Source organism: Triturus cristatus, chromosome 4_2 (genome assembly GCF_964204655.1).
Source record: "Triturus cristatus chromosome 4_2, aTriCri1.1, whole genome shotgun sequence".
Taxonomy (NCBI): Eukaryota; Metazoa; Chordata; class Amphibia; order Caudata; family Salamandridae; genus Triturus; species Triturus cristatus.
In genome coordinates, this window is record NC_140586.1 from 818693591 (window position 1) to 818717506 (window position 23916).

General features: G+C 46.4%; 1 protein-coding gene and 1 long non-coding RNA gene across 2 annotated transcripts in view; one reads left to right on the forward strand and one right to left on the reverse strand.

The window, feature by feature from the left end:
* The window catches only part of B4GALT2 (beta-1,4-galactosyltransferase 2), an 897966-nt gene that overhangs the window by 735218 nt on the left and 138832 nt on the right, over positions 1 to 23916 (forward strand). The window contains exon 4 of the mRNA XM_085602769.1: positions 14987 to 15174. Coding sequence (XP_085458895.1) covers positions 14987 to 15174 — 188 coding nt within the window. The remainder of the gene's footprint in view (positions 1 to 14986; positions 15175 to 23916) is intronic.
* LOC146835111 (uncharacterized) overlaps positions 1 to 23916 on the reverse strand; it is a 301437-nt gene that overhangs the window by 255839 nt on the left and 21682 nt on the right. The gene's annotated exons all lie outside the window — the stretch shown is intronic.

Consider the following 23916-nt stretch of genomic DNA (forward strand, 5'->3'; position numbering starts at 1 on the left):
CATATTTGGTGGTCTGCCGAAGATCACCTCATACGGGGATAGCCCTGTTCTAGAGTGTGCTACCATTCTCATGTAAAAAAGTGCAACTGGTAATGCTACTATCCAGTCGACCCCTTTCTCTCTGCATATTTTGGACAGTCTGATTTTCAGTATCTGATTATGTCTTTCTACGAGACCTGCTGCCTCGGGGTGTCGGACACAGTGGAATTTCCACTGATATCCTAGCAGAAGTGAAACATGTTTCATTAATTCGGATGAGAACGGCTGGCCGTTATCTGAGTAGACAACACGTGGTAAACCGTATCGTGGGAAGAATTCTCGAACTAACTGTTTGGCAGTAGTCGGGGCAGTGTAATCTGAAACCGGGTATGCCTCCGTCCAACGGGACAGAGCGCAGACAACTACGAGAACATATTTGAATCCTCGACATCGTTCCATCTGGATATAATCCATCTGGAGGACTTCAAAAGGGTGATCAGGAGGATGAAATCCACCCTGTTCTACGGGAACACTTTTTCCTGGGTTGAACTGGCAACAGATCATACAGGTACGGACTTTTTGTTTGGCTGCTGCTCGTAAATGTTTATTGAACCAAATGTGTTGAATGCTGTCTAGCATAGCTTTTTCTCCTAGATGTGCTGGACTATGTATAGTGTTAACTATAACTTGGACCATTGAATCAGGAAGGAACCATACAGACTTTTCTTTCATCATCCATCCTTGGTCCGTTTGGATCCCTCCTAATTCAATCCATTTCTTTATTTCGTCTGGTGTAGCATGTGTCTGTATGTCAATTACGTCAAGAGTAGGATCTTTAACTGTCATACAATGTGTCGGCATCGGGACTATTGTCTTTGTCATGTCGGATGTTTGAGTTTGAGCAGTCTGTTTAGCTGTTCTGTCGGCTAAATCATTGCCTTGAGAAATGATATCAGTAACTTTCGTATGAGCTTTACATTTCATAATTGATATTGCAGTAGGTAGATGTATTGCATCTAATAAGGCATGAATGAGGGGTCCGTGCTGAATGTGGGCACCGTGGGAAGTTAAATAACCTCTCTCTCGCCACAGCACGCCGAAGTCATGTACGACTCCGAATGCATAACGTGAATCAGTGTATATGTTGACTTTTTTACTTGTGGCTTGAATACAGGCTTGTGTCAGAGCGATAAGCTCTGCGGCTTGAGCTGACAAAGTATTGATACGATTAGTTTCAATGACTTCTGTATCTGTTGTGACTGCGTAAGCAGCCACTAACTCTCCTGTACTTGTTCTCATACATGAACCATCTACATACAACGTCAGGTCTGGATCTGACAATGGGACATCTGTCAAGTCTTGTCTGGGTTTTGTCGTTATAGTAATAACTTCAATACAGTCATGAGCTAGTGGGTCTGTTCCGGTTACTGGCAAAAGTGTGGCAGGATTCAATGTGTTACAGCGTCTGATTTCTATATGTGGCTGAAACAATGTAAGTTCATACCCTGTAAGTCGTGCTATAGTCAAGTGTTGTGTTTGCGTTCTATTCACAAGGACTTCTACTGTGTGTGGTACTTGAACTGTCAATGGATGTCCTAACACTATGGCATCGCTTTGTCTGATTGCTAAAGCTGTCGCTGCTACTGATTTCAGGCATGCAGGCAAAGCCTGAGCTACGGCATCTAATGTACTAGAAAAATAAGCACATGGTTTGTGTGCTCCTGCTTGTTCCTGTGTGAGTACTGACAAAGCAGTACCTTCGCGTTCTGTAACAAAGAGTGTAAACTGTTTTCTGTAACATGGCGTTGCTAAAACAGGTGCTTGACATAAAGCTTTCTTTAGGCTTTCAAAAGCTTGTGTATGTTCCTGAGTCCAAGGGAGAACAGTCGATGTGGCTGCCTCCTGGGTTGTCAACTGAATGAGTGGTTTTGCTAGAAATGCATATTGCGGGATCCACTGTCTACAGTATGAAGTGAGGCCTATGAAAGCCCGCACCTCCTTTTGTGTCGTGGGTATTGGCATGTTAGCTATTAACTGAATGCGGTCTGGTGTAAGCTGCCTTCCCTCCTTGGACAGCGAGTGTCCAAGATAAATAACTCGCTGGACACAGAATTGCAGCTTAGAAGGGGACACCTTGTGCCCCTTTTCGGCTAGAAATTGTAAAACTGTCAGTGATGCTTTTTCACATTCAGGTTCGCTTCGGGCGGTGATCAGCAGATCATCGACGTATTGAAGCAGAGCAGTGTTAACTGGCATGTGGATACTGTCAAGTTCTCGTTTCAGTGCTTGGCTATAGATGCTGGGGCTTTCTGTAAATCCTTGAGGTGCGCGTGAGAATTTAAAGCTACGCCCATTTAAACTAAATCCGAATAAATATTGGCTTTCCGGATCTATTGGGACGCTGAAAAAAGCATTCTTGAGATCGATTACAGTAAAGAATGTCGCTTCGGAATCAATAGCTGTCAGTAATGACGAGATATCTGGGACCACAGGGAATTGTGGCACAATGCATTTGTTTAACTCGCGCAGATCAATAACCAATCGATATACTGGCGGGGCCTTTGGATCTGTTCGTTTAAGAATCGGAATTATTGGGGAATTACATACATTGGAGTCTGTTTCTACAACTACTCCTTGGGTAATGAGCTCGTCAATCATTTGTAGTAAAGCCACTACAGCATCTGGGGGTAACTTGTATTGTCGCATTCGTGGTAGCACCACTCCTGCCTTTAATGTGACTCGATATGGTGTAATATTCATGCAACCAACATCAGTAGTGCCTTGTGCCCATAGACGTGTGGGTAAAGTCTGCAGTCGGGGATCCATGTCTCTAGATACATAGTGACCTTTAAAATCACGTAAAAACAATCTTACTCCTTCCGGAGAACAACATATTATAGCTCCTAGAGCTTTTAATGTTTTTATTCCTAACAGGTTTTCTGGACATGATTTAGTAAGCAATAAATCTGTAGTTCGGGTCAGAGGTCCTATCGTAAGTGGCAGAGGTTGTGACACTTCATTAACAATAGGTTTTCCTGAAAAACCAAGGGAAATATTTTGTGAGCCTGAGAGGGGTGCCCCTGGAACTTCACTACGTTTTATAGTTGTTCGACTTGCCCCTGTATCGAGTAAAAATTTTCTATCTTGACCTAATAATTCACTGTGTACATAAGGTCCTTCTTGATCTACAGGTATCTCGATAAGGGGTAAGTCAACTTCCCTCTCTAGGCTAGTTCATGCGTAACGCTGATACTCAGGGTATTCATACTGTGCGGTCTGATACATTTGTCGTGTTGTTGTTTGTGTGGCAGCAACAGGCAACGGTGGTGCAGCTGGCACAAACTATATTGGCTGTTGTGCGGCTGGCATGGACTGGGCATGCTGCAAAGCTCCTTGTTCATTCTGATCTTGTCTGAGTGGCCGTGATCTTTCATGTGTTTTACCTATGCTGATATTATGTTTTAAAACTGGACAATCTTGTACGTAATGACCTGGCTTTTTACAGTAATTGCATGTCCCTTTTACAGGTCCTGCTGAATCGGAATGTGTCATACCCCTTTTATGTCCTTCAGCTGGAACTGTCTGGGAAACTAACATTTTCATTTTCGTGTCTTTCATGCGTCTGTGTTCATGTTCTTGTTCCTCTCTAATTCTATTGTGATGGTACTGTAACATTTGTAACATTTGTGATGGAGTGTTACCTTGCCAGGTACTCTCGAATTTTAATACTCTATTCTTTACTGGGGGCAGAGCATTTTCTACTAATTTTGTTACAAACAGATGTGGGTATGATTCGCTACTTGCTTTTATGCCACTATTTATACCAAAACATTTTTCAAATCGGGCATAGTAATCACTAGTGTCCTCATCTTGCTTCTGTTTACAGGCTGAAATTGTACCCCAATCTTCCTTTTTCGTAGTTAATAAACGCGGCAGTACCTGTACTAGTAATCCTGGTAATGCCTTAGTTTTGTCCCCAAGCCCTGCTCCTGCAGTTCGGGCCTTTTCTTCTGCTTCTAACACTGACCATTCTATCTTTTGGTCTCCTACCTCCCACTCTTTTTCCTTGAGTTTCTCATAAATGCCAGCAGGCATCAATACCTTTAATATTGTCATAATGTCGGGATAGGTATACTCTCCCATGAGTAACATGTCTTTAATTTCTCGGTGAAAACCCGCTGGGTCTTTGTCATGACTGGGTACCACTTTCTTCATTTGTAACAATTCTATTTTCGATATGGGCGTATATACAAATACGCGTTTGAACTCGTTGTCCTCGCCCTTTATTGGGTGCACTTCTCGTAAGGGATTCTGTCTATCCATGTGATACGTGGTTCTTTCCTTGACGGGCAATGGAACATGTTCTGAACATACAAAAAGAATGTATTGCTTTCTTGATTCTAGAATTTCTTTAATTAATTTAGTACCTGCACCCCTCCATTTATTCATAAGTAATTTAGTCAGTATGTCAGGTAAGGGACCAGGGTCCGAATGCTGACTTCGATATAGTATAATGAGTTGTTGAATCATATAAATCCCAGCTAACCTCTGTTCATCTGGGGTAAGATTCAAGAATGTGCGTACTACTGTATCATCACTATATTTTCCGGGACTGTCCACCCAATGGACAGCTGCCCTGGCTAAATCTTGTTCATCCATAGAATCGAGGAAATGATAACCCCTTCGTTCTCGGAGTAATTTGTCAGCTGTTTGGAACGAATGCTCATTAGACCTTATATGGACTATGGGTGTTGGGAATCTCCTGTTATTGTCTGGACATATCGGGCGTATCGGGTCAATAAGACATCTCGTACTATTACAAGATCTTCTTTTACCTACATAGGCTATAGTTTCTGACTGTCCTGTGGGCGGTCCTGACCCTTCTTCCTCGCTTTGTTCGAACTGGTCTACCTCTAATCTCTCTTCGTGTAGGCGTTCTATTTCTTTACGGATCTTTCGGCACATGGCTATTATACAATTTTGTTTATCATGTCTCCCTTCTGATATATTCTGGCTCCATCTTGTAAGAATTTGCATTGCTTCCGGGTCTACCCCCGGTCGGTCTTGATTTCTGATCACACAGTTTATGAGGAAACGTAACAGTTCCCCCTGTATCTCTACTTTCTGGTATTCCATAGCTCTGTTAATACATTCTGGATCTCGCCCTGTTTGGACAAAATGGTATATATTATCTAGATGCGCAGTCATTCCTGGTAACTTCCCTAAATACACTGCGGCTCGTCTGATACGTAATGATGCTAGGGTCATTTCGTCCTCTTTTCCAGGCACAGGGTCATATCTACAATCTATAAGAAGTTCCTTAAGCGCACGGGCACTAATGAGTTTGGGTGTACGTGAATGTGCTGACTCTTGAAAAGTAAGTTTATTTATTCTGGGTGGCGTAGAAAAGATATTGGTAGCACCTCCCGTAGCCCCATCTGGGGTGTCAGGTGTGAAAGGATTCGTTGAACGTGATACAGCAACTACAGGTGTGGACACAGCTATAGAAGTAGCTGTAGGAGCGGATGCAGAAACAGATGTGCTTGCCAGAACTTGTGACTCGATTTGTTGCTGTAGGGATACGGGTGCTGGATCTGGGCGTTGGACCTCCCTGGTATGCGGTCTATGCGGGGCGGAATTAGCATATTCGGGAGCAGCGTCATCTAAATATGAGGAAAGAAAAACGTCTTCTGCTGTTCTAGGATGCCCCTTAGGATGTACCTTTATTGGGAACAATGGGGGTGGCAAGTCTTTCGGTATTTCTGGGGTAGCCTTAGGTAATCCTTCGGCCAGAAGGGGATACATACCATTCATAAGGGCATTTCTTTGTCTGTCTACTTGTTCTGATTTCACTCGGATACCTTCCTCAATTAATAGATTTTCTCGAACTTTATTGGAATTCTCTTTACTCTTCTCTTCCTGTCTACGTGCTTTTTCTGTTCGTCTATGTGATTCTTTACGCCATAATTCAATGGCATCTTTCTGTGACTGTGTGACTTTCCTTTTCCATAACTCTTCTTCTACTTTCATGATGCACTCTGCATCCCAGGTTCCCGCTGTGGGCCACCTCTGACTTTCTGGTAATCCCTTGGTGTAGTCTACCCATAAATCAAGAAATAATATAGCGTCTAAGCCATGTTTATGATACATGAAGTACCCTGGAGTGTCCCTAGGAGGAATAGGAACGGCTTCTTCGAGAACCCCTTTCCTAGTAGTGATCTGTCTTAATTTCGAAAAGAGCGGCATATTGAGAACTGACCTTATACTTGATTTTGACCAACTGACCTGATACTTGATTTTGAACAGACTTAATACAATAAACACGATAATGAACAGTCATTCATACCACAATATACAGAACGTATTTAAACATATTAAACATTAAACCTTTAACTGAAACAACAATGATGATCGTCTGCATAACTAATCACCAAGCTTAATTCTCGACAATAACTAGACACTTCGGAATACTTGATATACTGCTAAACAGTACAGATACACTGCTAAAACAGTGCAGACCGGATTTGTGTACCCAAACCCGTCTTGACCGGCACAACCTATGTGCACGTCAGAAATGCCTCCCCAGCAATGGTACTCACCGGGTAGCTTCGGAAACGGAAGGCCTCAGTAACTTGAACTTGAACCGGACTGGACTCGACTCGACTCGTCGGACACTGGGCTTGACTTCGGACTGGTGGGTCTCTGTATACCTCGGATCTTGCTCTCTCAGCTAGGCTCTGGTCGGGATACTTCGCACTTCTCACCGCCTCGTCTGGGTGTTGATCGCAGTCTCAGTCGCCCCCGCTTGACCGGAGGGAGATACAGGAAATCCTGCTGGTACGCGTTATTGTCCGTCCAGCTGTGGCAGGAGACCGGGCCTGCAACTCACCGCCGGCGCGTGAGATGAGAAAGTGTCCCTGTTCGGGCGCCATTCATGTGGTAAATAATTTTCCTTTACCGGGACTGAATTTGATACAGAAACATAATAAAATAGCTCAGTAAAATGAGAGGCAGAATCCGTGGTATTAGAGGTTCGGAATGGGCTTTATTCCATTAACTCGATTATAATCGGTTGCTCCAATGTTCCGTCACCACGAAGGTTCAGGAAGTGAAGCACACACATTATTGATATGAAATGACTTTTATAATACATACATTACAATGAAGCGAATGCAATAGGCGTAACAATTGATAAGGAAAATGACGAGTTGTCTGCGTAACCGAAAATGGGTGGAACAAGGAGTAAAAAGGAACATAATTGGTTATGATGTCACCTATAGGTGGATCTATAAGATAATACTTGGCATAGATGCGCGCGCAGCAGCATGACGTGTAATTGACGTGTAACTAGGGGGTGAAGGGGACTTGACATTTAGCTCTACATGTGGAGACAAGAAGTCTGAGGGGTCAAGTCAACCTAATCCCAAATCATATCTAACATCCTATGTTTAAAGAACTATGTTATCCACAAAGGAAGGACTCTCGGACAGAATCTATTCTATACTGACTGTGTGTGCGTGTACAAGCGTCTAAGTGTCTACACTAAATGCGAGGGCAGGAATCTTCTATAGTAACAGGACTATGAATTACTTGCATGAGGGCAGAGAAGCCGGGCCCTTTGCTTGGTAACTGGAAGAATGTTTACTTAAACTACTAGGCAGGAATGCATCGGCTGAGGGGGAAGCAGATAACTCGAAGGTGAAATACAGTTCTTGGCAGAGAATAAGCTGATGTCAGGCTTCGTGAGCCGCGCAGAGAATGAGACAAAGTTCATGGTCACAGATGCAGGCTCAGACTGGAGCTTTCAGAGGCAGAAGGCAAGAAGAGTTTTGATGACAGAATCAGGGCCTACTTGCCTGGACTGTAAAATGGCATAAGTGAGCCATATAAAGCCGGTGGCCTTTTGTACTTAGGAATGGAATATCCGGCCTATTCATGGCGGATCTGACAGAGGACATGTTGACGGTGGACGCACATGTATTTGCGTCTTCATAACTGGAACTGGAGGGAACATACATGTACATGTGACATGCACATAGAACCGTTGGGGTCCAAGATAGGGGACATAACTGACCAGAAAAATCCATATTTCCACAGGAGACAGCAGCCACAGGCTTTGTATACCCAGGGGGGCAAATTCAGCGTGCTCCGGTCAATGATGACTCTGCTCACAGCATGACAGCAGCGTCAGGATTGGCGTCCGGATTGGCTGCAGGGGATTCTGGGAGTCTGTGCCTGCAGTGCACGGACCCAGAGAGGAGCGTTGAACGGGCAGGGAAGTTCTTTATTTTTTTTGTTTGGTTGTCACCGACCGCTACTGCAGAAATACCAATGGCCACTTCCTCGCCACACTACCAGCGACGAGACCTTATTTCTAAAGGCCCCAAGAGTCAAATTGAGTTCCGCAACGAAAAACTGAATTCGGAAAATAGTTTGTGAAACATATCCTCCCAAAATGATGTCGTAGGATAGTCGAAGCAAAGAAATGGAGTGCCACGTGGCCGATGCAAAGAACAGGGTGTAGGGGAGTGATAACATGCAGCTTTAAAGAGGGACTGTAGGCAAGGTCTGAGGTGTGGTGTCTGCATCCACCAACACTGCTCCTAATACACAAAGCATTGGCACGTGTAAGGCTAAATTACGCACGCAGATGGCACAATTTATTAATACAAATCCATTTTGTAACTTATAAAATGTGACCTTGCACGTGTAAATGGACTCGCAAGTGTAAATGGACTCGCAAGTGTAAATGGACTCGCAAGTGTAAATGGACTTGCAAGTGTAAATGGATGTATTCTATAATTATAACCAGTTTGGTGTAATATTATGCAGATGTAAATCCTCTCATGGACAGAGATTCCTTCCAAAATCTGGGGACACCCAAATGCATCTCCACAACCAATTCTGGAATCAATCGTAGATTTACTCTTGCCAGGTGTAGGAGTACATCTTCTTTTCTAGGGCACTGACTGTGAAGGGAAGGGAGGTTTGGAAGAAGGAGTTTCTATACCTGTAAAACATTTTCATTGTGAAAAAAAAGAAAATGTACCAAATTAAAAGTGCGATTTCACTTCTACAAAGGGATTTTTCTGTGCAATACTGCACTATGTGCAAATACACATGCAGAGCTATATTTCCATGCACATAATTGGGAATTCTCAATTCCAGGATTCCAGGAGTATTTCTGAAAGCCTGTTACTGTCACTGGCTGGGGCCGTATTACATATAAGGCGCATTTTCCCTGTTTGCGCCAAGGTACTGCTTTAAACAGGTGCACCGTGCACAAACAAGGACAATGCACCATATTATCGTGAATACACTGCCCCCAGGGCAGCCACAAACACACACTTTTGGAAATGTTTGTGAAATCTGCACTCATGTGAAGGGCCAAACCTCTGGGCGCAAATTTACCGATTTCTTTAGGAGTCTGGCCTATTGTTCACTTCTACATCTAAGGGAGAACCAGTTCAAGGTCTCTGGCAATGTTCAAGGTGAGTTTGCAGCCTGTCCTAACGAGGTCAGTGATTTGAATACCATCAGCAAAGCACCTTGTTTGTTGCGGGCAAAGGCAGGGACTCAAAGTCCCATACAACAACATTCCTGGAAGCGCTGACTGCTTGCATCTGAGGCCCAGGGGACATCTCGCTTAAAGTGCACGCACTCTACTAGGTTGGATTGGGATGCGAAATAGGCCCGAGCACCTTAAAACAAAAAGAAAAATAGCCCACATTTGCTGATTGTGCCTTTTCGCAAACACTGCTTCACTCAATTAGGTATCATGAAAAGAAGGGGAGACTTTTCTGGTGAACCTCACCTGAATGTAAGTGAGGCCACTTCTGCTCAGGCCCCCTGCCCCCTGCCCCTGCTAAATCTACATACATTAATGGGCCGACCCAGCGAGAGACTGGGAATAACACTTCCGCCTCGTGTGTTTAAAAGAGGTAGTAGAGGCCCAACTACCTCAGGATAGGCCGCTCAGGACCCCATTGGGCTGCTGGCATCATCTGAACAGCAGAGACACAGCCCAATTCGGCCTCAATGCAGCTCAGAAAAGCAGCCCATTGCCCGAGTGCCCTCCTTACTAATCTGATCCTGCACTCTACCCGCAGCACGAGACGCGCATAGGCCGTGTCTGGGCAAAGCCCGGGCCCGTCCTACAGCGGTCAGCACCAGGATGAGGCTGGGCAAACCCCTCAATCAGCATTTGTTCTTGGATTGGGCTCTGAACTACGACAGCTGTGACTTTTCTACACACCCGACCCCCTCAGGTACTGTTTTAATTTGCTCAGTTGAGCATTCTGATCAATTCTTTAAGGTTTAATTGAGTCCCAATATAACTGTGAACACTAGCCCTGTCCGAGTCTGTATATTGCTGCCATATTACATTGTGTGTGCACCATTATTGCCCTCATCTGCTTGTAATATTGAATGAACTTTTTTTTTTGCCACTCAGATTTTTGTAAAAGGAACAAATGATGGAAAGAATGCAGAAGAATGCAAACATTCACCCCCAACCACAAAGATCTGGGCTTAATCCATTGTTCTTTTGCTCACCCCGCCACCCCAGTTTGGACCCAGCCATATGCAAATCAGTCTTTACCCTGTTCCTCGCGGGAACAGTCAGGCCCGAACTGCCAAGCCAGGTCCTCCCCGGACCGGGAAGAAGCATCCTGGGACCAGTTTCAGGGTTTCACCCCTCATTGACCAGGCTAGCTTGAATCCAGAGGCATGGAGAGTACGGGACCCATGTCTGCCCATACCCGTCCCACTCGGGTGACAAATGCAAAAAGAACAATTGATGTGCAGAATGTTGAACAATGTCAAACATTCACCCAGTACTAAAATCTGGGCCTTAAACCATCGTGTTTTTTTTCTCCCTGTTCCATTCCAATTTAACCCCAGCCATATGCAAATCAGCCTTGACCCTGCTCCCCATGGGAACAGTCCAGCCCGAACTGCCAGGCCAGGTCCTCCCTGGACCAGAGACAAGCATCCTGGGACCAGATTCGGCGCATCACCCCTCATCAGCCAGGCTAGCTTTAATCCAGTGGTGTAGTGAGCACGGGACCCACGTCTGGGCATACCCTTCCCACTTAGGGCGACAAAAGCAAAAGGAGCAAATGATGGATGGAATGCTGAACAATGCAAACATTGTAGCATTCAGTGGTGCAACAGCCAGATGACCTGAGTGCTGATGAAGGGGTGACCCAGTATATGGAATAATTTCAGATTCTGGAACCTTCTTTTTAACCCATTGAGAGCGTTTATTTATCTTTAAAGCACCTTCTCCCTGGAGCATTTAACTTTGGTGAGGATGGAGAAACGTAAAAACACTTTATCTAAACCCAACTCCTTTTCTGCATCTTTGGATGGGTATATTAAACGCGCCATGGGGGTAATAAATATGAAGATTGAACATGTGGTATGTTGATTTCAAACAAATTGCCTGTCAATATTTGAAAATCAGTCACGCCCTCCAGATATTATCAGTTTGTCCAATTTACTTTTAAGGGAGGGACTGACGTGATCTTAATTACTACAATAATGTGTTTGACTCCACCCATAGCAAGGTCGTCCGTGCTTTGGACTCTGACTTGAATGTGTTCTTATCACATTTCAAGCTTACTTGTCCAATCGTATTGGGGGGATTTTAATATTCAACAATGCGGCCATCCGCCGAGATGGGTGTGTGGTTTCACTAACTGGTCTGGGGAGGGTACCAGACACTTTCAACACAGTGAGTATGGTAAGTGGTTAAACACATTGATCCACAAGTATGCTCTACTGTAGTTGGAATCCCATATGCGGTAAGGTAAACCCCAGATCCATACGTTTGTGAAAAGAGGTACACATTCTACTATTGACCATTTGTTTATCAGTTCCACAATAAAATAGAAGATCATAGTATAACGCACTGTAGTAAGTGACCACAGCCCGATAGTACTAACAGTGTTTTTGTATGCTGACTGCTCTGTAAACCCCTCAAAGATCTTACATATTGCAGACCAAATAGAGTACGTCTCACATGGTCAGGAATTGACCCAATGAGCATATTGATGAAGTTGTTGGTTGAAAAGGCAATAGAGTTTGACACCAGTGTAGCCTCTGTTGTGGTCAATGAAGGCCTGATTTCTTCCTTCGAGCTCATTACTGGGGCTCTTAACTCTCTTCTGGTGCGTCTGCCAAATCTAGGCCACATGTAAGACATAGTTGGTTTAATCACAAGTGCTCACAGACCTCCAGGAAGCTACAGGACGCCTTACACCATGTTCCAAGAGATTACTCTACCATTAAATTATCAAGGAAACAATATATTGAGACGCTAGTTGCTAGGAAGAAGGAGCTTAGGGAAAAGGCCTGGATACATTTGGCTGAGGCTGCCGGGACCGGGGACACCTTTTTGTTTTGGAACACCGTAAATGCTCCCTATTTGAAACATGATACATGTCCTGATTCAACATCACATATCCAGTCACAAATATGGGTAGACCATATTTTAAAGGATTTTAGACCCTTTGGCCTATAGCGATTTAAGGTCAGTTCTTCCGGCATTAGATACTTCTGCGAGGAGCTCTCCTTCTAAGATTGGCTTGGCCTTGAACTTCACGCTGGAGGAGCCCCGGGATGCATTGTTTAATTATGCCACTTGGAAAGCAACTGGATATGATGAGGTACTGGTTGATGCCTTTGTAGTTACGGTTGAGTTGCGGGCACCAATTCTTAGCCGCATTTTCAACAAGTCCGCATCGGGCTGTGCACCTCAACATGGACCAAATCCATATTTATTCCTATTCATAAAAAAGGAGACAGAGCCGATCCACAGTGCCACCATCCCATTTCCATTCTGGACTCCTCTGTGATGCTCCTGAGTAGGGTTGTATTGCAGAAACTAGAGGACTGGGCAACCAACAATTCCATCCTTCTCAAGTCCAGTATGGATTCAGGAAATGTCTTGAGAAGATGGAACAATGCTTAAACCTTGAGCTTTTAATAGGAACATACACAAGAGCTAAGCCAGGATCTCTTTTTCTGTGCTTCGCTGGTCTCAGTAGTGCATTCGATTTAGTGGGTCATTTAATGTTATGGCATACTCTGAGCTCCCATGGAGCTCCTGAGAATATCGCTTCTCTTCTTTTAAGGCTTTATGAAAACCTTTCATCTCCACTACGGTACGGTCCTAAAGGTGAACTCCCTCCCTCTTTTAGAATTAGTTGAGGTGTAAGACAGGTGTGTGTGCTGGCCCCCTTTTTATTCTCTCCTTATAAATGGGGTCGACGATAGTTTATGGGCCTGCAGGCCGATGAGCCAACTTTTGCTAGTCGTCCGGTTCCTGTGCTTTTATATGCAGACGACGTGGTCCTTTGTCAAAGACTGCTGTTAGGCTGCAGCGACTGAAGGATTCTTTTGCATGTTTTAAGGACTCCAAGAAACTAAAGATTATTAAATCTAAGACCTTTACAATGATCTGCGGGTAAGTCCCAAGGAATGTCAAACAGTTCTACTTAGATGGTACCCCTTTTGTTAAAGTGAAGTCCTTTTGTTACCTGGGTATTCTTTTCTCTGTATCTGGTTCCTGGGCCCGGCTTAAGATAAAAAGAGTGTGTGAGGGTGTGTTCAGATTTTCCAATAAACTAGGCAGCCGACCCAATAAGGACATGATCACTATCTATAAAGGAAGCGCTTTAGCTGCCGCTAGTTATGGAGGAGTAGTGTGGGGCTTTGTGTCGAGTAGCCCTTTACAGGTCGAGGAAAACACCTGTTTAAAACGCCTTCTGTGTATCCCCCTTCGACATCGAACGCCATCATACATAGGGAGGTATGGCTGAGCTACCTGGAAAATATGTTAGCTTGTAAACCCATTTCCTTTTGGCGCTCAGTTTGGGCCAAATCGGAGATGAATTTACACAGGCTATCATACGGGATTGTTAAGCTTTAGATCATACCCTTAAAATTCCAAGGCTGTCTTTTATCAATGACAATCTTAGGTCGGTGTTTGACTTTTCTGGGTTTCAGGATCCAGCTAGAATGCTGTCTTAAGGGAAGTTGGAGGTAAATGTTCTCCTGTCTGATTTAAGGTCAAGAAAGAGCCTTTGATGACGAGGAGAAACAAACGATAGTTGCATATATAACCTGCGCTTCTCCAGAGGGCTTTCAACCTTATCTGACCCAGGTGACAAACTTGCAACACCGTTTTGTTGTAACTAGATTGCGGATGAGCATTGTACATTTCCTTCCCCAAAATTAACCAGTGGGATAGATTGCTTGCTCCATGCCCTTGTGATGGAACCTCAAAACAGAGCACATTGCACTTTATGCTTATGGAAATATTTTTTAAAACCTCTTTTAGTCTCCCACAATATTCATGCTCACAAAGCTGCTATGCACTTTGTGTCCTTTGGGATCTTCTGCTCTATGTTTGAATGTTGCTTCATATATCTGCAATGTAATACGAATCAGGGAAAGAATGCTTTAATAAATTCGATATTGCATTGTTATCTTATCATTAAGCTCTGGGGGCTTATTTCAATGTTTTAAATGTTTTTTTAAAGAATAATGATGTATTGTACTGAATTTTATTGTGCTTTTATGGTCTATGGAGATAGTGCTGAAATAAAGATTTTTGATTGATTGAATACTATTAATCAGGGAGTAGTAACACCACTTAGAACCGGCAGATGCCTTATAGAAAAAATGCTGTTATAAAAACAAGCCTGTCACTTGACTGGGGAGTAGTGTGGTCAGTAAAAGGCACGGAGCGCCTTCAAATCTCGCTCCCACATTTGTGTACCTTACGCTGAATTATGAAGTTAATTTATATCCCTTCAGAAATGTGTCTGCAGTTCTTCTCACTCTGAATTCAAGAAGAACATTATATGTCATTGTCTATAACTGTGAAACACACTGCTTGCCCTAAGCAACTCAACAGCGAGTGAACTTGCCTGCTCCAATTCTTTTTGCTTGCCTGACCGTGAAACTGAAATGACATTTTGTTGTCTGTCCTTCACAGCTGGGCGAGGACAGCTTTAACCGGGCCAAGTTGCTGAACGTTGGCTTTCTGGAGGCCCTGAAGGAAGTGGACTACGACTGCTTCATCTTCAGTGACGTGGACCTCATCCCCATGGACGACCGGAACCTGTATCACTGCTATGAGCAGCCCCGCCACTTTGCAATCGCCATGGACAAGTTTGGATTCCGGTAAGATCTCAGTGAATGGTATTGGCGACTTCCGGGCTAGTGAGGCAGACACGCACTGCGACATCATTTAGGCGTTGGTTGGTGGAGGTCTTAGCTTCTGCTCTTACAGTGCAGGGCCACTCATCTTATTTAAAGATCATCGTCTGTCTCTGTGCTAAAAGTGAATTTGCCTCTGCTGTAGATGCACTTACAGCAAAGGTGAATGCACTGCGGCCCGCCCTGTTTCAGCCCACTCTGCATTTTTTTTTATGTGACTAGTGGATCTGGCAGGTGAATACATGGCTTAGTCCCACCCAACATGGGACAGGGCTACCACTACTGTCATCCTGTGATGGAGTGGCTGCCAGGTGAAGGGTGTCAGGCACCACACCCAGCCGAGGCCCTGCTGTGAAGAACTTGGTGGTGCCCTCACATCTAAACAAGGTGGGGCAACCACAAGTTTGGCAAGGCAGGAGCTCTCCCAGACTCTAAATCATGCCCTTTGTACTTTCACATGAGAAAGGAGATGAAGTCTTAATGCGATCAATTGAGACGGGATGGGGAAAAGTCAACACAGTAGAGGCTGCATGGGATTGACTTTGGGAGCCTAGCACTGCCAGCTTCCCTACTAAAGTTACCACACTGATTGACAAGTTAATCTGGATCCAAAAAGAAGGAGATTCCCTTTCCCTCATACTTTTCCACCATGCCATTTCTGACTCAAGGCTTTAGAGCTCATTGCCTTGAGAGTTTGAATGGAAATGAGTGCTAGAAGTTCAAGTACCTTGTTGTTTTTTGGCAGCTGATCTGTCAACCAGCTGTTGAGGTGAGGCGCTGTGTACCAGTGATAGAGATTTGAGTCTCCACATGAATAACTCCTGTATTTTTAGTGGGAACTGCTTCAGAGAAAATACAGCTGCAGACATTCTGAGAATCCAGGGAGATTCCAGGGAAACGTGACGGAACTTCCATCACTTATACCTGTTCTGAAGATAGTCTTCCGTTGCAAGCGTCCATCTGTATGACACACAGAACGAAAGTCACTCTCGAACTGTGAGTTTTCTCCTAGCACATGAAAAATATTGAAAAGATTTTCTATTTTAGAGTACCATGACTTCAGTGGCCGCCCTGAACAGAAGGGCCACCAGAGGGAATAACATCGGATGAGCACCCTCAATTGGGCGCAACCTCCAGTGCAGTAACCAGCTAAACAGACTATAATCATAAGAAATATCAGAAAGGGACCTGCAGAGCTGCTCAAAGCTGCCAGCGTGCAGGAAACAATAAACTGTGCATCTGTCTCTCGCACCACATCATCCATCACACTGCTACACGCTGCGTCTCATAACATGATAACCGCTCCTCTGTGGTCATCACACACGACATGGAAACACTTCCCAAATAGGATCACAAAACAACTTCCAACCACACACCCTACATGTGGGAGTGTAGCTTGGTCGGTAAGATTGGGGGGGATTTGAGCTTCCGATTTTCCGACAATCACGCTGCATATAATGTTAAATTATAGGACAAGCACAGCGCATGAGTGGGGCTAAAGAAACAGTGGAAAGGGAGAGGAATGCAGACTGGTAGGGGTGCTAACTGAGAGAAACAAAATATTTTATTAAATATAGAAAAGATTGTAGGGCTTTCAAAACAGAGATGATAGAGAGTCTGGGTATGTTTTTGTCAGTCTGTGCATGCAAAAATCCCAAGTCAAATTTGACAGACACCTCACCATACCCGACTGAAAGTACCTGTATCCAACTATTCATCAGAAAATACATTTATTAGGGGGGGGGGGGGGTGTAGCACCCCAAACACCCCCCCTGAAGCTAGGCCCCTGCCTACATGCAATAGCTTGCTGTCCATATAGCGAAGTGCTTCCAGCTAAGTGCTTCAGTGCCCCACACAGGGGCAGTAAACGCTATGCAATGCTACAATACAACACAATACAATACACAGCCATTCCGTATTAGTGCTAGGAATGCAAAGAGAGTTGCCTCCATGGAGTAGTGACCGTTCTGCCATGAATACACTGTTTTCCTGCGATTCTAAATGAAGTGACCAATGTGGAGGCAGGAGAGCTCAACACTTTCTATTTTGTGGTGGATGGCGGTTGCTACCCACCAACCCACTTCCAAATAAGACCCTGTGACCAAGCGGATCGATTGAGGGAACTTGCACCAAGATAAGTCATTTTAACCAAGTGGTTGCGTCCGATGTAAAACCACTAGCAGGTAACGTGTGAGCAGTGCTTAGTTTGAGCCCATGCTAGGCACCGACACTTAATTGTCAACACTGGTGCTTGTGACAGTCTGCCACAAGGAGGCGCTGTCTGGCTCATTAGGAGATGATCCCAACAGTTAATTAATTGAATATACATTAAAATTGACTATTACCTGCCGCCCAAGCTATTCTTATAGCTTTGGGGGACCTGAAATATTCCGAATTGTTACGCTTGTAGGAGTTGTGGTGTTACTATCACTGACAGTATGGCAGGGGCGATGTGTGGTGCAAACTGCAGTAGACTCTTGACGAGAGCCCTGGCACTTATTTTTGCACAAATTAAGCACTGAGTGAGAGAAAAGAGAAGTTGAAAAGGTGCGAAGAAACAGGTAGGGGACCCTCGGAAATATCCACATTGAATGCACAGATCTTTCTTGAAGATACAAAGCTGTAGTAAACGTCTTCTCTGCTCCAGCCTCTGCCCCTTCTCTGCCTCAGAGCAGTGGGCCACGACTATTTTCAGAAGCTGCAGGACACCCCTTGTAGGGAGATGGAACAGGCTGGCAAGTGACCCGAGGCAGAGAGGGCTGAAGGAACCGTGGCAGTGGCGCGGATCCACGTCAGTCAAGCACGTCCCCCACCCTTCGGTTTCGGTTCTTGTAATTGATTGTTTCTTGGACAAGGAAGAGTGAATTCTGTCAGTTTAAGATTAGAATATCCCCGCACTTTTCGGCTCTTTTCTTAGCAGTGCTAGGCTGCGACCGAGGCTTTCCTGGCCGCCCTCGGATTCCTAGAATCCTGGAAAAGGCTGTATCTTAGTTTTTCATCTAGAAAATTAATGGCATTCCACCCCCACTCCAGCATTGTCAAGGAGAAGGAGGCAAGCTCTCCGAAACCTGGTTTTACCCCTGCACCAGTGAGTGAAGTAGGGAAGCCCATGGTTCCAACCACATCCATCACTATCGAGGGGGGTTTCCTCTCCAGGCATCTTGGGGAAAAAGGCTGCCAAACGTTCATTTTACAACACAGATTTCCGTTTATGCAGTCCAAAAAACACAGAGGTTTTATAAGGAGTTCTGGAAAGGAAGAGTTATTTCAAAACATCAGGGTCGGCCATAGCGAGATTTCCCCATAGCAGCCAATATAGTATCGTCATTGGCATCCTTTTATACCCCTCCAACAATATATACATTCCCCAAAAATAAACACACCACTCGGATATTTGTTTGGGTAAAATGGCTGCAGGTTTATTACATACACTGTTATGTAATAGGTGGGTTATCTTACGGGCGAGCCAAGGGCAGGCAACCAATTGGGTCGCCTGCCCGCCTGATGAGCCAGGCAGCACCGGGGCGAACCCCGCATGTGCTGCCTTTACTAGTGATCCTCTTCTCAGATCACGTGACCGTTGGTACCTTCTTACTCCCGCTCCTTTCAGGGCGGAGCGTCGCATAGCAAACCCCCCGGTTGTTCAAAGGACTAACGAGGCACCGACACGGTTTCAAGGACCCTCCCATAAGGCTCCTCGGATTTGGCTCTGGCACCCCCTATGGTGCCGCGCAGAGGTACCCTTGGTACCGGCCTGCTTCCAGATCGCCCTGTAACTCCGCCTGCAACGAAAAAAGGAAAACATTATAATATTCTCTGCTCCCCTCCTGCCACCACCACGCCGGGTAAGCGGTAGGGAGGGAGACGGCGTGCACGGCGACAAAGAGGTCGCCAACATGGTGGGGGAGGGATATATACCCTCCCCCAGGTCCAAGACGCCCAGGAAGTGACGCCCCTCGCATCACGACCAGGCAGGAAGTAGGGGGGGACTCCAACCGGAGTCCCTGCCCCCCAAAGGGGACAGGGGGTGTAGGGTGCCCAGGTGACACTAGAGCGCCGACCTCTCCAGGGCCCCCTGTGGGTGCCTCGGTCAGCGGCATAGTATTGTCATTGGCATCCTTTTACACCCCTCCAACAATATATACATTTCCCAAAAATAAACACACAACACAGATATTTGTTTGAGTAAAATGGCTGCAGGTTTATTACATACACCGTTATGAAATAGGTGGGTTATCTTACGGCCGATCCAAGGGCAGGCAACCAACTGGGCCGCCTGCCCGCCTGATGAGCCAGGCAGCACCGGGGCAAACCCCGCATGTGCTGCCCTTACTAGTGATCCTCTTTTCAGATCACGTGACCGTTGGTACCTTCTTACTCGCGCCCCTTTCAGGGCGGAGCGTCGCATAGCAAACCCCCCGGTTGTTCAGGCCCACAACCGCCCAAAGGACTAGCATGGGGCTCCTTGGATTTGGCTCTGGCACCCCCTATGGTGCCGTGCAGAGGTACCCTTGGTACCGGCCTGCTTCCAGATCGCCCTGTAACTCCGCCACAGCTCTGGAGGTGGCCCCCGTCACCGCCAGGGCCCCCCACCACAGCTATGGTCTTACCTGCAACCTCTCCTGTCTAGAGCTTCCTGCAAATCTAGATAAAAGAGAACCATCCCTACTGGTTATAGATGGCCCCATCTATATCCCAAGGCCCTTGACGCTAGCCTGGGTCAGATAGTGTCTGATGAAACAAAAAGGCCCGTTAGGCCTGAGAAGTTGAGCCAAGAACTGTTTACCCCCATGTGACAAAGTTCCACTGCATCACTTGCCTCAGCCCCGAGTCAACTCTGGGCGGGGTGGATGCCGACACCCAGGCTCACAATGCCCCCATCTATTTGCTGATCTCACCTAGCTGCCGCCCTACTAGCACCGAGTGGGACAGCAGCCCACTTGCTAGGTGACAACTCCCCCACCGCCTGCCTACTTTGGCTAGTATGGCAAGGAGGATTATACTTAACCTTTGAACAGTCCCTGTGCTTGCCAAATGCAGGCGCACAGGAATGTCCATGACTAGGCGTACTGCGACAATGAGCAAGGCTGCCCTCCAGCACTTGCCCTGCAACCCTTATCCCTGCTGGGAATTTCGCCCGCTCAGCTCCCTCTGGTGGAGCCCCCTAGGCATACCCGCATGGAGAATCTGTCTGATTCAATACAGGGTGCACTGTTTGTAATATGGTGCCTAACATATGATGCGGGAGATGCCACGCACCGCCTAGGTCATGGGAACCTTAGGGAGCACAGCATTTCCCCCTAGGCGTACCTCTAAATGGGCCTGGCTCCACCCAGCTGTAGTGCTCCTACTGGGCTGTGTAAATGCGGACCCGGATGACCTTAAACAATCAGCTTGGTGTGCTACCACAAACCGTATTGGTCATGAGAACCTTGAGAAGCACCACATTTTCACCTGGGTGTACGCCCCGATGAGACCGCCTCCACCCAGCTGTAAGGCCAGAGAGACCGATATATTCCACCTACCCGACTGGTTGCCGCTCTGTGTTTTTGTGAAGCGCGCGTGCCCCCGGGGCCCGCTGTCACTGACCAGCCGGTGTCTGTTACCCACTTTGCTGTTACTTATCTATCGCCAACTGCCCTTACTAGGATTGGAGGAATGCTGGGTGCTTCCTAAGGACTGTGGATTTAATGCTCCAACCTAGTTTGACCCCCAAAACTTAGGGAAAAGCCAACTGATAATTCTGCCCTTCATGGTATATCTACCCCGTCGTTGACTATCAACGTATTAGTGGTACCGGTCGCCGAAGATGCCCCTTCCAATCTTCGGGTCCTGGCCCATAGAAGGAAAAACCCAGGGGGCAGGCAAGTCTGTGGGAGACAGCAACAACTTTCCCTTTTCCGGAATAAAGGTAATGCCAGGTCAATAATACCCTGTTTTCAATTGGCTCTAATGCAGTGTTTACTAAACTTTTACGCACCGCAGCACCCTTGTTAGATGACACTACCACCACCCGCCCGCTGTCCTGGCTAAAGCGCGGGTGAATGTGTCTTACTGAAGCGACCTAAAACCAACCAGTGGTTGCAGAGGGATGCCCACCCAAAGTACATGGTATCCGTCTATTTGGTGCCAGACGATGTGCCGAATAAGGCCCTCGTACCCAATGCAGCTCAGCGTTTCGCAGCGCCTCTCTTTGCGTTGTCATTCCCAGAGTAAGAGTAGAATTATACTTCCCACTATAGGGCTGGTAACCAGTGGCAAAGGCAGGCAGACCCTGGGCATAAGAACAGATTCAGAGTAACGTCCCTCACCCAGCCTATGTATCCCATGACAACTTTTTCTACGGTATCCCAGCGTGCCAAGAGGTTAGTCAATGTAATTGGATAAGAGGACAGGAAGTAAACCTACTCAGCTATCCTGCCCCTTCTGAAATAGAGAAGCCAACAATACTGGTAATTGTGGGCAGTTGTGCTCCAAACACATCTTCCCAGACTGCTGAAGAACAGCACCCATTCATAAAGCTCCTGTGCTAGTGGGAACAAAACCTTTCAAATTACCACTTCTGACTAATTGAATACCTTCACCCGATGGTATCTTGGCACTGACTAACATGGTTATAGTTACCACACACTGGTACTTGTTTATCACTTCTGAATGAAGAAATGCTAAGTGGACCTACCAGGCTCTGAACTTGCGACCAGGAGGTCGAACACAAGCCCCCTTCTGTTCTGCCGCTCCGCAGACCTGTGAAATTGTATCCAGGTGCCGACTTCTGGCACTTGAACCCAAACTTGTACAGTCACGGGCTAGAAACCTTCATCTAAACGGCCTGCCAGCCGGCTGATCGCTTCCCGCGGATGGCTTCTCCTCTACTCTGCAGGTGTAAAACGCACTGACTGCGCCCGTCAGGGCACCAGCCACTAGATTATGAAAGCATATGGAACATTACCTTGGCATCTGCAGTTAGTGACTTTCTAGGTTGACCCATCTGGCACACTGTTGATCTGGATTACCATTATAGTAATAATAGGGTAGCTGCTTGGTACCAGAGCCAGGGTGCGCCTGGGGACATGCAGTGACCTGCCCTGCCAACGTCCTGGTCAACGGTTTCCCTAGGCAGACCGTTAATATCTTTTAGGCTGAACCTAACCCATCACACTCACTTTGCCATGCATGTAGAGGTCACCTCCAAAATTAGACAGACAGCGCCAAGCAATGGAAAACTGTACCAGGCGCTGGTGTAACCATTAAACAGCGGTGCCCCGCACCAGAAACTGCTTGGTCAACTTTAGCACAGGTAAACTTGATGCTGCACTTTACCCATAATAGGCCATTGCAGCCCTAGAAGGACAAGACAGTTAGTGCGAAGAACACGCGAACATGCAAGCAACAAGCTGCCAAGTGTCTCTTTATGGCAGCAGCCTTAAAGTTGATTATGCGAAAAGATTTGACAAGCGGCGTCCCCCCCCTCCCCAACCCAGAAACACACCAAAAAAGGAAGTATGAGCTCAAAGGGTGCTGGTTATTTTGGCAGCACGTCGAACGCTGCCAGGTGTCACTACCTGTCACTATATCAACAGTCTCTGGCTTGTTATTGCGGTCTGCCTCTTAGGCCTTAATAAGAGGCATCTAATACCTCGGAACAGCGACATCTGATTCCCTAAACACGAAAAAAACCTCTCTCGTATCTGTCTTAAAGCTGCATGTTCTATCCTTCTTATGTGCCTGGAGCCTATTGCGTGCATACTGTAATCGTGCAGCTACACTTAGGGGCCTATCAGATCACGCATGACTAGTCTTAGAGGCTGCAGTTTGCCCCACTTAGGTTACTGTGGGCTCCAACCTGCCAAACTTTCACACCCGTAAACCGAATTTAAAACACAACAGTGGAACAGTGCCACCCGGTGGCCAGAACCCGTGACACAAACTGCTGGGCCCCTTGTCTTGAGCCCAAAAAACACCAAAGCACGATAAGCCAGTGCCAAAGCCACTCAGCCTCAGTTGCCGATGGGACCACATTGCACTAATGCCCCAAAACCAACTCAGTCCCCTGCTGCGGCACGAAATTCAATCAATCGACCTCCCCCAATGAGGCCCGGTAACACCATGGGTCAGGTCTGCAGATGCACTGGTCCCGCGGGACCCACCATGGCTGCACAAACACACCAAGAGCTTCCGTTGTGCCCTCGTAGTCAAGGGGCCCACTTGGTCACCCAAGGCAGCAACCTAATGTCCCCGTGGTACTTCAGCGACATACTTCACCCCTCTCCCCTCCCCAGGGAAACATGGGCTCCAAGACAACTTCCAAACGGTCCGGAACAAGCACTGCGAGGCCGAGCTAAAAGCATCTCATTCTCCGGCAGAACTTGCCCGAGGAAGGTTCACAAAAGCATGGCAAATATAAACGGCTACACAGTAAATTGCGACACGGTAGGCACACTGGCACATTTATGATTACATATATAATCCCAACTGGCTGGCCCTCGTGGAGAACCATAGGGCCAGCAGTCGCACCGTGGCCGAAGGTGCCACAACACTTCCCTACGACAAGGATCTGGAAATTCTGATGCGCACCACTGTTTCTTCGCAACGATGAACTGCAGGCACGCCCTCGCAGCCGAGGCGCCATGCAGCCAAGCCGTATGCAGTATAAGAGTGTGGACGGGATGACTGGGACAGTGGGCGCACCTTTTTGCCTACAGCTAT